Genomic DNA, 17,724 nt, shown 5'->3' with positions numbered 1-17,724 from the left:
ACGATGTCAGGTCAGGTGATTATAGAGTCACAAAGTCTTGTCATGGCCCAGAGACATGACGGACTACATATCGCTCCTTGACCAATCATGGCTGCTCTTCTTTCACCATGAGTGATGCCATCGGACTACAATCGGGCTGGTAAAGTGTAATATGAACTAATGGTAGGATTATAATTTACATCCACATCGACGCTGTGAAAATGGTAAACATGATGATTCTCAAATTCACACACAAGATCCGTGCTGAGGGCATACACTGTGTCAAAAACAAGCGTATGGTTGAATATTGAACAGATATTCTGAACTTAAATTGCGTCCATCGTGTGAGGAAGGTGAAGGTCAAAGCTTTCCTGATGCCCTGAATATCCGTTGCACTGTAGTTTGTGCAGAGTGATGAATTAACATAAATCCTGCGAAGAAAAGCTTGTCTTTGTCCCGAAGCTCTATTTTCCTCTCAATTCCCACACAATGGCTTTTCCGTGCAGCCCAACCAACTTTGCAATGACGAGCATTCATATTTCTTCTGCTTGAAGGATGTATCAAATATTAAAAGGCAACATGATTCACCCCCAGTACTCTGTCACTCTCCCGGGGTTTTTAATCAATGCCCAAGTGGTAGATTGCTGGGGAAGGTCAAGGACTATACCTTCATTAATAATGTGAGGGAGAAATCCTGCTAATGGGATGTAATGAAAGATTTCACTGTCCCACTTTGATATTCTCATTACATGGAACACCAATAAGTTAGAGATCGCAAGTAGCTTTCATCAGCTAGCAGTCTTTACCCCCAAATGTTGAAACGAGGAGGACAGGAATAAGTACAATTCAAATGTAATTTTGTGTCTGCTAAAGAGATTTCACCAGCATGTGTCTGGTTGTCCAGTTCTCAAAAGTGAAGCCAAGGCTGAAGTGCCTTAAACTTATCTGGTTGCAAAAAGAAGTCTGATTCCATGGAAGTCTGTGTGAAAATGACCCTACTTCATACTAGATTTATTACCTCAGTTAACTTTGTAAACATGAGTGTATGGTCTTAATGGCTAGTTTTCTACGATCAAACTATAAAACGGTCAATTTGCATGCTGTTTATTTATATTTAAAAACACAATTTTGTTGAAAATATAGTTCCAACATTAACAGTTTACAATGCTGAATGAAGCTGATTTATGTCCAGCCATGTTTAAAACAAAGCTGTAGCTAGCTAGTTTGAGCTAATGCTGGTGCTAAAAGTGAGCGTCTAAAGCTGACTTTTCAATGTTTAAAGCTACTTTGTTTTGATGACAGCACATGATACTATGCTAAAGGCTGAGGCTAAAACCGCATGTCTCAGCCAAAAAGTCAAGATGCATCCTCACCAGCTAACAATCCACCACACAGAGATGGAAATAAAGCACCATGCTGTGTGAGTTGCAAGGTAGAGCTGGTTCTCTCTGGTTCGCTCACAATTAGCCTCAAGTCAAACTGTGGATGGTTCAGTCCTGAACGTGAAGCGTTCTTAGTACCACACACAATATTGTGGTGAGCTTATTCATATTTCATTAACGCAGAAACTAGAGGAAAAAGGTGAGAAAAAGAACAGAATTTGCTGACAAAGACTGAGCTTTCCCACACAAAGGTGCTTGGTCTCAATTCTTCAGCATCTGTAGACTGCAAAGGCAGAGTGGTCTCCAAAATGATACGGTCTGGTCAGAAGCATTTCCTGTTTGTGTCACCTTTGCTGCTCCCATCGTCTAGTGGAACAGTGGTTGATAAGAAAGAACATAGAAAAGGTAACTAATTCGATTCAAATGGAGCCAGAGATAATATTTTATTCTTTTTATTTTATATTATGATGGAGGAGATGCTTCACTGCCGGCACCATCGGCGCATGATTTATTTGAGGCGATAGTGTATTCTGCCAGATCTCCCAACGCTGATCCACTCGCAGACACCATGTTGATTAAAATCCAATCGTCAGTGGTGCACAATGAATCTTGGGATAAGTTGGGCCATGAAGGACCCATTAGTTGGATCCTCCCAATCCAGAAAAAGAAAACTGCATTTCTGGGCTGCATTTGAACGCATTCGGTCTTCAAATGCAGCCACTGAATTTGGACACAGCTCCAATCACACTCTATCACACATTGTATTTTTTCAATAAATTGCATTGCTATTGGTCCACTGGGGGTGGCACTGTCCTAAGAGTAGCAGGCGCTATGCTTATACGCTAGCAGATACCACATGCTTACATACAGACACAACATCATCACAAATCGTGGGCTTCTATTCTATCGCAGTGCTGGATATTCCTAGAAATTGGACCAGTTCCTATTTCTTCAGAGGTAAATGGGAAGTCAGTGTTCTTAGTGCGCTCACTGAACCTTTCAGTATTCAAGGAATATAATTCAGCACTACACTCATGGTGAAAATTACAAGCACTTGCTATATATATATATATATATATAGTATTTCCAGCGTTGTCTAACTTCCCCTTTTTTTGAGTTTGATTAGACAGACCTAATGTCACCATGAGGCACAGATTGTGCAAACAGTCCAGCCGTGAAATGCATGTGAATACGGTGAAAGAACAATTTGCTGGGAGTCGTATTTGAACACACCTCTAAGTGCTCCAACACGATTAGGGAGAGCTTTTCCTGTCCTGTTGACAGCTTTGATCGATGTTTTAAAACTGAACAGCTATTATAACTGAAAAGGATGTAAGTTATCTATTGATTTGTTTTCATTGCCCATAAGTGACATAAAAAAAATTGGAATATGAGCTCTGAAAGGTTAACGGCGCTCTTCTGTTATCACAAGGTCCAGGAAATGGCACCATGTGAATCATTACTGAGTGGGCTGGTTCTCAGACGGAGAGCTGGAGGCTTTCTCAAGGTTTCACACCAGATATCAGCAGCCATTATCCCTTCCTGCCTGTTTAATCATCTTAATCTGTGATTCATATTGGTTTTGTGAGACTCAGCACAGCAGGCAGGACTTTGACACCACCATATAGCGTCATACAGCTGGAATAGGGAAGCACAGTCTGGATGATAATAGAATAATGGAGAGAAAGGTTCCACTTCAGAATCTCATCACAGAGGTGTATTTCAACAGACGGATCGCCGTGATAACGGTGTGAACTAGTACATATTCCTCACTTGGAAAAAGCGCTTGGTAATCCCAGCAAGATGACAAAGGTCTGACTCATACTGAATGTGGACGAGGCAACAGTCATGTAAAGATGACATTGATCTCATCAACTTCCCCCCGGTGCTCAGATTCAGTTCTGATGTTCATGTGGTTTCTCTACGGCTACCAACACAATAGAATAGAATAGGATATTAGAATAGAATATTCTTTCCACATTACCCTCATTACTATGTTTCAATTGTGATTCTCTCATTCTTCAACTATCCTTTAATACTATGTCAAACTAGTTATATCATCATATAACTGAGTCATGAAGGGTGAGTGAAACTGGATAAAAAGCAGGTGACGCCTCCAGTTTCTCAAAAGGGAAGCCAACCCTGATGTGCCTTAAACTTGCATTCTCGCTTCTGGCCATCAGGGGGCGACTCCTCTGGTTGCAAAAAGAAGTCAGATGGCATGGAATTCTATGAGAAAATGACCCTACTTCTCACTTTAGTTATTATCTCTGTAACATTGCAAACATGAGTTTGTGGTCTCTATCTCTGGTTTCAAGTCTTCTTCAATACAGCATGATGTTCATTTAGTACATTGTGGTCCATTTATAGTCAAATAGACCATAAAGCAGGGGATGCTTTAGGGCGGGGCTACCTTGTGATTGACAGGTCGCTACCAAAATTAGTGTTTTTTTTTTTTTTTACATCCTAAGCCAACTGTTTTTTCCTCCTGTGTGTTACAAATTCCTCAAATTTGTAACACACCCATTCACCACGCTGACTTTACGTTTTCCTACATAAAGGACACACATTGGCACTCGATGGAAGTCCATATGTGCAGAATTGTGAAATATTGACATCATTCTTAGGATTATTGGCTGCATTAACATAACATATCTATCTAAGTGGTGAAATAACACTAAACACAAACCCTGGCACATTGACACTGATTGTTGCTCCACACACCACACACTGCTTGCACTTTCCCCGGTTGTGCCAATAAAGTCTGTTCCAAACAGAGCCAGCACTGAAAGCATCATATCACACAGCATGCTTGTATCACACCTCACTAGCCGGGGTGTCTTTTTTCTCAAAGTGTTGTAAACACCTGCTTCCAAACAGTCTCCCATGTAGGATGACTACCTTCTCCATGGTTCCCAGATGTCCCACATCCATAGAATAACATATTATCCTTCATATTTCAATGCCAAGTGATGAGACTGAGCTCAATCTTTTGCTTTATTTAGCTGTTTTTCTTTTAGGTGGGTGTTTGTTTCTTATCTCTGAGCCTGTGGCTGCAGCAGTGTGGCAGAATACATGCCTCTTCACATTACATGCTACCACAGCCAGCAAATGTCTGTCTGTGTGTGTGTGTGTGTGTGTCCAAATTATGACAAAATATTGTATCTGCTTCCCTATTAATTTATAAATCTCTCTCTCTTCCCAATCTGTCTCTCTGCCTCCTTCTGTCACTCCCGTTCTCAGGCTCTCGCTATGGGGATGATGACAGAGTATTATCACTATATCTTCACCACACTGGTAAGTAGAGAACGAGGCTGTGCCACACAGTCGCTTTGTCATCAGGTCCAACTCGGAGCTCCATGTACCCACGGAGATTTGTTGCATCCCAAAGAATGAGATGAAGCAACTCTTCAATCTTCATTTCCTCGGCTATTAATTTTATATTTATCACCTTGGATCGTGCCTTTGTCCCTTTTAATGTGTTTTCCGGAGCCAAAGAAAATAATAGCGTAGTACTTTGTGACATCGAGATTTTTTTTTTCTTTCATCTCATCCTTTTTTTTTGCGTTTTCTGTTTTCTATTCTTCTTCACGTTACATTTCACTTCCCTTTTTTTCTCGTTATCAAACGTACCTCCGTGTTACACTGATGTCAACAGAAGTAAACAAGACTGTCAGTGAGAAGATTGGCTATTTCTGTAAAGTAATGCTTGTCATCTGTGGCACCGGGTCCAATTCTGCGCTAAATCAGAGCTCAGACTCCAGCGGGGCCTGGGAGCTAACATCGGCAGCTAAGGCCGTATTGCTGGGTCCATGGGAGGGAAGGTAGGCATGGAAGAATCAGAACTAGGATTGCATCGGGCTCACTTTCCAAACCCGCTCCAGTAAAATGAGAGGTTTTCTAAAGGGAGTCTGGTGCTCAGAAACACTTCTGCTTTTTGGTAAATTGAGTGCGTTTATATTATTCAATGTAATTTGTGCTGTGCACTGGCCTCACCATCAGCAGCAAATTGGGGTTCAATGGCTTGCTCAAGAGCACTTCAGCATGTGGGCATGACCTGGGGATTAAACTCGTCCTGTGATTAGTGGAGGAACCTCTTGCCCTCCTGAGCCCCAGCCACTGTTTCCCCATAGACCACCATTATAAAAGAGACAATTCTGAAATGTTTGAGAGGAAATCTTGAGCTCAATTGTTACTTTTATGATTTTTGAAACCATGAAAGTTTTATATTTGTTACATTTTTGTGTAAAACTATTCTTGTCAATGTGGCAAGCAGGACCAAGCAGGCAAGGAAGCAGGAAGAGACTTTTATGGGAGCCTTGCTGGGTTTTTCTACTTGTATTGCAAGATGAAGCTCATAACACGACTGTCCTTGAAACCTGAGTCAAACTCTCTACAGCAAAAGGGACATTTGGTGCTTAAGCTTTTAATCAGCCTGCTGTCTTCCTTTAGTCTTTCGACTTTTGAGATTTGACTAGCCAAACTCCCTCCAAACTATGACATTAATCCTTTATGAATATGCATGAAAACATACCTAATCTACCTCATCGCATTCTAAAAAAGAAATTAAGCACCCCTTCAATATATGTTATACCTTCCGGTTTCTGATTAAAGTGGCTAATAGCCCAGATTTGTTCTTTCATCAGCTCAGTTCAGAATGTCTCACTGCAGGAAGGCACAGATAATAGTCGTCTGCCAACACTCATTTTGATTTGTAGTGCTAGATGAGCTACCCCAATCAGTCACATGACCATGGTTATATCTATTTTATTGATTATTGATATTGGCATTTTTTCACTTCACAACATCGGAATTGGCATTGGCCCCACAAATCTGGATAATCAGACACTATAGCATCTAGTTAGGTCACAGTGACCTTGGCTTTAGATATATCAGGAAAAAGTCCCTTTCACTGTCCACACAATGACATGCAAACACCAGCACAGGTACACGCACTAGTGAGCATTATTCTAAGTTCCCTGACTGCGAGAACCTGATCTGCGTCCATGTTCCGTGTCAAAAGATCTGACTAAAATTAAACATCCCACTCTGTTCCTAAAGAGGCTGCTTGTGATGCCTCGGACCAAAACAAAGACACTGTCTTTTTCTCTCCATGTGTATGTCCCGCCTCCCTCCTGACCTTTACTGTTTTAATGTCAACTTCCTTTGAAAACTGAGCAATTACGTTTTTTTTTTTTTCAGCTGTTTGTTCGGTTCATCATGGCGGCTAAAAGGGATCGTTTTTGGTGTGAAATGAAACATGTAAATCTGCCTACTTTCCTTCCACGGCAATTCGACGTGGACCAATTTATGCGAGATAATGAAATGCCCCTCTAGTGTTTTCAGGAAGATGAAAAGTAAAAGACAAACACGAGTGGAACAGGGGAGGTGCAGTCGCAGCCATCATTTCTCACTGTTGTGTTTGGCAGACAGAGTCCAGTGCTGACAGCCTGATGAACAAACCAGCCATACTGAGGCCACATATGGCAGCCTACTTCCTGCCAGATTTTTATTTTCTCTTCACTTACCCTGTGCTAAATGTTTTCTCTTATACTTTATAGAATGTTTGGTCGGTCATAGAACTGAGTCAGGGCTCACTGCCATGTTGTATTTAATGCAGTTGGGTAGATTTGATGAATGTTGATAATGAAACCGACTAGTGGTAGTCATTGTAGCCGTAGTAGTAGTCGTCGTAGTAGTAGATCTAGCCGTAGTAGTAATAATGGCTCTACCTGCCAGGTGCTCGATGTTTGTTGGGGTGAATACAGAGCTGGGTGTTTATTAGATGCTCTTAACATTATGTCGGCAGGCTGCTACCATTGACTTTTCTTGACTTATCAACTTGATTTTTTTTTTATCTAAAGAAAATAAGTACATTATCATCATTTGAATGGATGTTTTAACCAGAGTGCTATAAGTTCTAAATATAAGTTCAAACGGAGAAAATTAATGGAACCATTTGGAACGCCTGAAATTACACCTTCCACTTTGCAAGAATATTTGATTAGCCATTAGCACAAAGGTCCTAGCTTTGCAAAGTGTATGCTTTGTTATTAATAACAGATCCAAAGCTAATTTACCATTGAGATGTCGTTGGGTTTCTTGTTAGCGAAGAGGCTAGCCACTAGGATTTGATGACTTTGTGGTCTTTGTTGTTGTAGCCTTTTCTGAATAACTGCAGGGCTACTGATGAATTAAATCCTGTCTGTGTGTCCTCTCTCTAATGGATTTTCCTTCTTTCCAGGATCTGTTTGCACTCGACGTAGAGCCTTACCGATACAGTGGTGTGAACATGACGGGCTTCAGAATCCTCAACACAGAGAATAGCCAAGTGGCCTCCATCATTGAGAAATGGTCCATGGAGCGACTGCAAGCCCCGCCCAAACCTGACTCTGGTCTACTGGACGGCTTCATGACCGTGAGTCTCATGTACACAATAAATGACTAGTTCACTTTGTCAGAGACAAATACTTTTAATGACATGGTATCCATCTGCTCAGTGTAACTGAGGTTGTTTCCCTTTGGTTAATTTGTTCGGGACCAAAGAAACAAAAACGCAATATGTTCTTGCCTTTGAGTTCAGGTCTATTTCCTGTACACACCAACGTGTATATGTATGTTTATATATATTTATGTTTTATCTTTCCCTTCCAATAAGTTGATGACAACATTAAAACAAATACCGCCACACGACAATAACCAAGCACATCAAAAATCTGTTGGCCTATCTTCCCAATCAGCAACACCTGGGGTTACTGGCATAAATGTAAATTGGCTGAGGCCAGTTGGCTTGTAACAAAACACCGCTTAGTGCTTGGAGGCAAATAACATTCAAACACAAAACACATGGCTCCTACAGTGATCATTGGGATGGAGGGATGATGCGGCCATCAGTTCTGTAGCTTCATCCAGACGGGGCATAAAGAGATGGAGGGAGGGGGGGGGGGGGCGGTCATGTAATGTTCTTTGCTCTAATGCTTCAATGAGACAAGACAAAGACAGACAATGTTATGCTGCGTTCACACCAAACACGAAGCCAATTATTGTATGGTGAAGCTTGACATCACCATCATCAGCACCATCCGTTTATTGCAATTAAATGTCAGCAAATTTGTTAACATACGTGTAGTAAACCAGCCAATGTGTTTCTTGCGAGAAACAGTGAATACAGCTTGGGGAAATTCACCTTATGAATCCAGACAGAACGGCGTTTGGTTTCCCGGCATATCTGGGACTTCACAACATGCACAAAGCAGCAATGGTGGTTATGTCAGCCATGATGGATGAAACATGTTGGAGGGAAGCCTCTCTTCTCTCCTGGTGTGAACACAGCATTAGGATTGATACGGGGCACATGTACTTCTTGCCACAGCTGACAAGTGAGACAACCCACAAAAAACCTGCATGCCTCTCCGCTCTTTAGACATAAAGTCATCACTAGCGCTGTTCCGGACATGACGGAGCGGCTCCAATGGATGCACTGTGGCGTCTCTTACGGTAAAGTCGTCCCGGGGGAGTCTGAAAAACCTCGGTGCCCTGAGTTGTGATAAGAAGAGTCTCTGTCGCTGTGATCTGAAACCTCTCTGATCCGAGCACACTGCCTGTAATAACTGTTCCTCCACGCTGCTTTCATACCATCTCTTATCTGGGAAGCTTGCCAAAAAGCGTCAACCCACCAGAGACGAGGAAGGGGAAGGAAAAGAGAGAGTAATGGAGGAGAAATGAGATCAGGGGGATGAATGGGAAAGAATAAGACGAAGGACAGAGAGTGGGTGATGGGAAGGCAGGAGTGAAATCAGAGTTCTTGTGTTTTATTCCCAGATGGACTGTTGAGGTGTTAAACGCTAGGCCGATGTAGCAGCTTGGTTTGGTTCCAGTTGGAAAGCCCTGGCGGCGGCAGCGGCAACATGTTGGCTGCTGATTGAAAACAGTGGCTTACCTCTGCGGAATAACAGATTCTTTTTTTCTTTTCTTTTTTTTGTTGTTGTTGTGTGTGTCTAAAAAAGAGAGATCCTGCTGAGTCATGTTTCTGGATTGATATCGGAGATTGGGTGTTACTCAGTTTAAGCCCCTTTTGTTGGATTTGTGGCTCAATCAATACCGTTTCCCACTTGAGACCCGGAATGGACTGTGCGTGTAATAACTGTACCTTTTCACAACACAAAAAAGCTCAGAGTGCCTTTATAGCTGCTCGCTTCCAGCGCAAGCTGTTACACGGAGTCTCAGAGTCAATTTGATGTCTTAAGTCCACATAACAAAGAAACGAGGGGAAATAAAAGATCTGCCTCATCATCTCCGTGTTTATATTCGGCTGTTAGGTGCCGCCGAGAGTCGAGAGCGGGCCTGGTTATTTTTGGATCGCTGACAGGTGGAGATTTATGTGTGCGAGGAGCTCGCCGTGACCCCGCTCATCACGGAATTAATGGCATATGGGTTGAAAGGTGGGGATTGATTAATTAGACAAATGGGAATCAGTCAGCAGCTAATGCATATTGACATGGTGAAAGGTTCCGCAAACATTTGATGAACGGCTTAATTTGTGTGCTGTATTTACGGTTTTGTGTACTTAAGTGGTGAACTGCTGATGTGCTGTGACTTATGAACTCCCAGATCATGACAGATTGCAGATGAGTAGGCAGTCGCTTCCTCCCACCGCTTCTCCATGCAGCGGGTCGGAATCTGCAACGTAACACACTGCTACGTCTGCACCATAACAGTGAGCGAAACAGCTCCTTTTTTTAAGTCACAATATTTCCGATTATACTGATAATGGAATTTCAACTCATTGTTATTTAAAAAAAAGAAAAATCTAGATCCACGATGAAATCCTACATCGTCCCATTCCTTATTTTGCAAAGTGAACACTTTGAGTTCTTTGTAGGGATAAACATGTTTGTGGATTTAATCTTTACTTGTGTGCAAGTTAGTTTTTACTTGGTAATTGTCGATTTGATATTAGAGCACAGAATGTGCCGGGCAGTTAGTTGTAGAATCAGTATTTCTGCTGTTGCTAATGTTTGTTCAATTAACCTGCATGACCTTGTTTTTATCCAACAGTGCCCAAAACTCCAGCACTTCACTGGAAGTCACACTGTTGGTGAATTAGAACCGTAGAACATATAACAAATACATTAATCTGCTCATTTTAGCAGCACAGAGCTGGAGAAGGCCGTGAGCTAATCTTTTCAACAATCAAATCAGATTCCTCCCGCCGGTCTATCCTGTTTCACCATACGGACGATAGATGCGCTTGAAATGCCGTTTCAGCTCAAATTTAATGTCTAATGGTTTGTTTGGTTTGGTTTTCATCAAAGTTGGACTCCAACTGGAATTTCTGCCACACTGGATGCTTGATTTCAAATACAGAACTTTGAACTCCATGCTACGTTCAAGCGAGCCGCGTTCATTAACACAGCTGAGTGTCAATGAGGTGCCTCCGCTGCTTTTTAATCTGCCATTACGACTTTTTCCAACATGTACGATTTCACACCCAGCAGCCTATCTGTGAGACGGCATCTTGTGTCCCCTTGCATCAAATCGCGAATGTGATTCAAAGAACGTATGAAGTTCAGTCCAAAGAGCATTTTATTCCAGAACATGTTTATCCGTGACAAATCAGGTAAAACGCATTCTGCGCCCTCGTTCATTTCTGCCCCCTTCAATTAATGTGGCGGCGGAGAATCCCTGCCCTGAGTCGTGGCTTAACATGCACGACGAGAGTGACCTTACAAGCTCCACGCTCTCATTACCATAATGTCTCTCCTTGTTAATTGCTTAAGCTGCTGTCTGATTCATTGTGTGCCCTGCTAAATTGAAACGGGTTCAAAAAAACACTCAGGCATGACTGTAATTCCTGCGTTTATCTCTTTGTCATAAGTTGGAAAGTCGGGGACGTTAACTTTTACCCTCGCACGGTGAAAGCCACTGACCCCGCAGTGATCAAGGTCGTCTCCTTTGTTTGTTGCAGCTCCAAAACACCGTTGGTATTCAGAGCCACAGAAACCATTTCCATTCTCCCGTATTACCATAAATACGCTTTACCTGTGGCTACATTTAAATGGGGCAGTGACGGAAAGCCATTTCCTTTTTTTGACAGATATCATTTAAAGTCTGATCCAAAAACAGTTATAAAAAATGTCACAGAGACATCAGACATATTCCAGGATTCCTATTATCTGAGTATCACCCAAACAGGCATAAGGTGGACGCCGGGAAAGGATGGGATGAGTCATATGAGAAATATGTTATTAAATAGCAGGAGGCTCTGTGCCACAAATGATTGTGAGGCTGCCAATAAGCTGACTTACATTTACTTGCATGTATTTTATTTTTTCATTTATTTTTTTGTATGCAGCATCAAAGACCAGTCATTACCTTCGAATCGTCACCTGCTCATGAATGTGCATAGAGTGCAAATATGAATTAATTCCCCCTGCAGTCTATAATGAGGCGTTTGTTACGGCTTTATTTATTTTTTGGGTTTTAACAATCATCTGTTTTGGTTTTCCTTTCCTCGCGTACAAACAGGCATCTGTTGTTTGACAGTGAGACGAAACAATTAATGAACCTCAAACATCAAAAATAAATGTGCAAATTGATTCAACTGACGAAGAACTGCATAAAAAAACAAACGGATTTGTGAATTTTTGAGCTGGTTGGAAAATGAGTATGTACAACACCTCCATAAGTTACAAGGTGACAAGTTCAAGGTCACACTTTAAGCATGATGTATAGTATCAAGATATAAGGTGACTAAAAAAAGGCAATCGTATATTCAGCCTCAAGCTAAAGCTAAAGCCTGGTTGCCAGGTCTGGCACTGTGTGTTAAACCCTGCAGCCATATTCTGATTGCATGGATCTTACATATTCATGCAATATATTGTATTATCACACATCATGCGCATGTTTATATAACAACACATGCGTCATAATAGCACTAGAACAGGGCTTTGTGTGTAACTAACATTTACAAACTGAAAAATGTACATTATATCTTATTTTAAAAATACAAGTGAGTAATTAAGTCCATTTTTCTGGCAGTCCTCAGGAAGAGATCAATCATTAAAGAGCAATTTACTGACAGAAAGAAGATGAGTGAAGTGGAATAATCATCTCTATACCGCGTCTTCTTGTTCCAAACTGTCAGTCACGCTGTCTCGCTGCAGACCTCCCCAAATGGCAGGACAAGCTGGGAAACATGGCCTCGACTGGTGCCAGTGGAGGCGCAGGCGGGATCTTGGCGTTGGGAAGGCTTGACCCCAGGCAGAGTTCAGCTCTGGAGCAGCAGTGGCTGTCAAAGCACGGCCCAGCGTACAAGCCGCCAGAACAGAGCGGAGCCCGTTTGGTACCCAGATCACGCCTCATTCTGTGGCCTCACTGTTTTCTGAGATGCACAGCTTTTGTGCTGCATTATGGGATGTGCCCCGATGATGCCTGCACTGTGAGAAAAGTCTGGAGTTCGAGCTGTTTGAAGCTGGAGAGCTGTCATTAGGTTGGGGGCTAATATTTGGTTATTCCACATTTTGGCTGCATCCTTAAACTGGGCACTGAGACGATGCCATTGGCCCGTGCCCTCCTCCTCCTCTTAGATAGGGCTTTTGTTAGTTTAGTTTATTCCATCTGCTTCTCTGTGCATCAAGCCATCTCTCTGTCTCCCCCCTCTGGCTCACAGACTTGGACTGGGCTCTGGTGTTTTCCAAATGTTGGGGAAGGAATTTGGCCGTGACATGTTGCTGGGACATTATTGCGGCAGCTGGCATTTGTTGAGCAGAGGCTGGCAGCGCTCGGCTGTGCTTGGAAGGACGAGGCGCAGTGACTCTGGTGCCACCAGGGTTCACCCAGGGAGCCACTTAGTGTGTGTCAGGGTTTCTGTGGGAGACGAGTCACTTTCTACACTGCTGACTTGAGGGGATTGAAGTGTGCACTTTGCACTTTTACGAATTATTAAAATAACGCGATCTGCTTTCTGCAGTTTGTACGGCGGCACGTCAGGGCTTCAGAAGTGGGCTGCAGATTAGAGAGCTTCGGCTCAGCTCCTAGTTTTTGGCAGGCCTGCTGGAATAGCTGTCGGTTATGTGCAAAATATGAAGCGCAGCTAATTTCTCCTCATTCACGTATTTGAGCGATAAATTCATGTGGCGCTGTGTAAAAAAAAGCCTATCAGTATAGAGATTATATAGAAATATATACAGTCACTGAGTTAACATCCACATCACCACATGTCCTCATGGGACACCATTAACACGGAAACCTGCTCAGCTGTCTCAAAAATCCTGAGAAATCTGGAAAAATAAAAATGTCAAGTTACCGAACCCTAAACTGACAACCTCAATCGTCATGGTTTGTCCAGTAAAAGGTCCAAACCCATGAATAATCTATATACAATTATTTGAAATCAATTGAATCATTGATATGGTATTATTTAAATCATAGGTAAGCGCCAGGACCAACAAGAACACAGAGTTAACATTAGCCAGCTAGCAACACACAGTAGCATACAAACTAGCTTCTTAGCCTTAGCTAGCATGCTAGCTTTGAGCTAGCTGGGCTTGTTTTCAGCAGCCACCTTTCATTATAAAAGCCCTAAGTATATAAAATATGCAGGAGAGTACTCAGTACTTCGTCCTGCCCCTAGTGTGTAAAGGCCTTCAAGAGTGTCGAGTCCAAAACAATCACGTTGATTTATTTCCAGAAAGCACAAATGATTTATTTTGAACATTTTACTTTTACTTTTCAATATGAGAAGTAAAAGGATTACTTTTCATATTGTTTATGAAACAGCCTAACCGACTAAATACACTTGCACACAATGTTCGGCCTAGACTTTGCTGCTCTTGACTTTTAATAGATTATCTGTTGGACTTGTCCTTTGGAGAACGGCTATTAGAGTGACATGCCATACTGTCTGTAATGAGCTGGTTTCAGCTTGGTCATTGCCATGAGCCATCATTAAATCTCTTACCCATGGTGCAATGTTCCTGACTTTGTAAAGCAGCTGTCGAACTGAGTTACGTGACGTGGATCAGAGGTTACTGACTCGGTGGTGGGGAGGGTGCAGGGATGGTGGTGGTGGTGGTGGTGGTGCTGTCATCATTGTAAGGAAGATTAATACATTTGAGACATGTTTTGCCAGCTAGATGCAGACTGGATGGCCTAACCTTCATTCTGCTTGTCTACAACCTCTGGAGAATGTTGGAAGCTGATGAATGGCTGCTGGACTACGCAGCACTGTGTGTACCATTGCTTTAGTTCACTGCTAAATTTCTGTTGCCGATGTACACACACACACACACACACACACACACACACACACACACACACACACACACACACACAGTATAATGTTTCTCCATAATCCCAGAACACTCGCCGTATTAAGAACCTACAGCTAATTCTCAACTCCTCATCGCGTAGCGCACAAACTGCCAACTTCCTGATCGTGCCAGGCTGAGAAAGTTTGCAGCCGTTTCGAGGGGTCCTTAAAGCAGATTCCTTTCTCTGCTCATTATCTGCTTGCTGGGAAAAACTCATCAGATTCACTTGAGTGTTAAGACTATTAGTCCTCCTGACAGTGTGTCTTAGTCACGGGACAGCAGATTCTGCTACTAAAGCAATATGGCAGAGCTCTGCTCATAGTCCTGTCTACAGTCCATTCAAGGCTCGGGCATTAGTATGCCTGACGGAGTAGGAGTCTTTTTAATTAGCAAAGCTCCGCTTAAAGACTTTAACTGGTTTGTGTTGCTTTGAGCGAGATCACATACAACACGCTGGCTGCTTTCGCTTTGTCTCTCGTCGCATTCTGCAGGGGAGTCTCGGAGTAGAAAAGAGACGGGCAGGTTTGATAGACATATCATCACACAAACCGTAATCAAATGGACCGTGGCGCACCAGTGTAGTCGACTCAGCACACCCGTACTGAACAGCTCATTGGAGTGCTGCAGCTGGAGACATTATGGATCTTTTATTGTTGCATTAGTTTGAAGATCATTTGAAGATTATTCTCCATGATTAGCCCACTGAGGAGAAGTGAAAGCATGGGAGGATTGAATGTGATGTATAACTCAAGGATACAGAACTTAGCTTACCTTGCCTTTAAAGATAGGTTTGGCCATTTTCTTCCAAAACATCTTGTTGAAATCATTTAACCAAAAGCTCTGACCAAAAAAACAATGAAAAAAATCTGTATTTTTGGCTGTCATTATAAGCAGATTTGAGGAAGTGCTGTGAGCTATTTGTTTGGAACACAGTTTTAAATCTACTGTACTATTGCTGGATTGCTTTAAGGCAATTTATGATGCAGAACTATTGAAGACTAAATTAATGATGCTTGTTATATAGTGTTGATACAAAAAAAAAATACTGTTATTCTCACAATCATTGCATCTGTGTTTACTGTGCATAAAAAGTTCACACCCCTCTGCGAACATGAGGAATTATTATTATAAATCTAAAGATAACAGTAGTGGTTTCAGGAATGTATTATAATGAGACATAATATCTGACTTTGCAACCAACAGAATCTGCAGCAGTATGAACTTTTCTATAAAAACATGCAAAGAAAGAAAAGGGTAGACGTGAAATACTCTTTCCACATTACTCTATTTTTTCACTGTCATTCTCTCATTCCTCAACAATACTAGGTCAAACTAGCAGAAATCATATAACTGAGTCAAGAAAGTTAAGAAAGTGAAACTGGGGTAAAAGCAGGCGGCAACCTCTGAATAGTGAAGCAAACCCTGAAGTGCCTTAAGCATTCTCTCTGCTGTCCACCAGGTGGCGACTCCTTTGGTTGCAAAAAGAAGTGAGAAAATGACCTTACTTCTCACTTCATTTATTATCTCAGTAAACATTGTAAACATGCTGCTTGTGTTCATCCGATCCACCCGTCGCTCGCCCACAGGCCAAATATGGTCACTTCCCATCACTGGTTGCAAAAAATCCAAGATGGCGACAGCCAAAATCCAAGATGGCGACAGGCAAATTGACAAACTGGAAACCTTAGAAAGAAGAAGTGGACGTAGTCATTATGGTCGTGAACTCTACACTATCATGTGTCAGTAAAACGATGAAGTATTTAATCACATTTAGCCTGTTCTTGTCTCTTTAGACTTCAGTACATGAATTAGTTGGTACGGTCCAATGCCCTGTGTCCTGGCCGAGGACACGTGGTGTCAAGGTCAGGTGGCCAGAAGCAGACGTCAGTGAATTGATCAGAGAAGCAGTGCAGTTGACGACAGTCATTATATGAGTCATCATAAGGCCAAACCCATAATTACCCACGTTGCTGTGCATCGTCAGGGGACAGATCAAACCGCGAGGATGAGTCAGACTCAGGCCCAAAGATGTTCAGACATACTTTCACACAAAGGAAGCTGAAACCCAAGGCCCTCGGGCTGCCGCTTTCTTACCTTCAAATCAAAAAGACTTCAAGCATCAAGGTTTCCTGTTCCGACTATTCATCCCTTCACTGTTAGAGACTCCTATCAAAGGGCTCCGATACAGGTTTGCCGGAACTGCTTAAGCTGCTTCCTTGGTCTCTGACCTCAGGGACTGGACCTTGGGGACCGGGTTACACAATAAACAAGGTCACTGTGAGGTGTCTGGCACGTCATCGCCACTTCTTATTCTCCGTTTTTTTTATCACTCCACCGCCTGTTGAATAATACGCCGCCTGATTTATGTGTTGAGCTCTCCAGCGATGCAGCCGTCACTGACAAGGAAGGGATGGAGGGTCGGATTGTTGGCAAGTGGACGTTGTCCAGCCTTAAAGTCTCACTTCAGATCTGTTAATGGCGTCGGTGACTTCTGTCAATGTTCCGCAGAGGACAAAATGTAATGTGATCTGCAGTAACCTAATTTGTATTATCACTATGATTTCTTGCATTATAATCCGATGGGATCTGAAACATATGTAAGCGTTCAAATGGAAACATTTCCCAAGATTAAAGAGGACTGATGTTTCTACGAACCACGGATACGTTTAATGTGGACGTATTTGCAGATAGTTTTGCATTCAAAGGAAGTGACGTGATATATGGAACATCTGTTATTGAAAATATATTTCTCCTATGAAACATAATCACATCCTTTTATAAGGCTACATTTTAAAAGTGTATTGTTTCACACTGGTTTTATGTGGATTGAAGGTTTCAAAAAAACAAGTAATTATAATTTTTTGATCAAATTAATTTTGATCAAATGAATCTATCAAATAAATAACAACATAAAAATGTTAAATATTTCTCTGATAATATTATATGTCCTGGGCTTTCATTGTAATGAGGTTTGCCATCTTGGATTCTGACTACTAACCCTCCGTGTTCTGTGTGAAAGCTCACAATAACCAACCTCATGCTGAACAAAA

The 17,724-nt window shown here is 42.1% G+C and overlaps 1 protein-coding gene across 3 annotated transcripts in view; it reads left to right on the top strand.

Annotated features, from left to right (window-relative positions):
* The window catches only part of grik2 (glutamate receptor, ionotropic, kainate 2), a 175,276-nt gene that overhangs the window by 70,536 nt on the left and 87,016 nt on the right, over nucleotides 1-17,724 (top strand). For all 3 annotated transcript variants that reach the window (XM_084026073.1, XM_084026074.1, XM_084026075.1), the window contains 2 exons: nucleotides 4,605-4,658; nucleotides 7,606-7,779. In XM_084026073.1, coding sequence (XP_083882199.1) covers nucleotides 4,605-4,658; nucleotides 7,606-7,779 — 228 coding nt within the window. The remainder of the gene's footprint in view (nucleotides 1-4,604; nucleotides 4,659-7,605; nucleotides 7,780-17,724) is intronic.

The sequence above is a fragment of the Eutrigla gurnardus genome (genome assembly GCF_963514095.1).
Source record: "Eutrigla gurnardus genome assembly, chromosome: 14".
NCBI classification, from domain to species: domain Eukaryota; kingdom Metazoa; phylum Chordata; class Actinopteri; order Perciformes; family Triglidae; genus Eutrigla; species Eutrigla gurnardus.
Note: the sequence above shows the minus strand (reverse complement) of the source record. Positions and strands in the feature narration are given on the sequence as shown.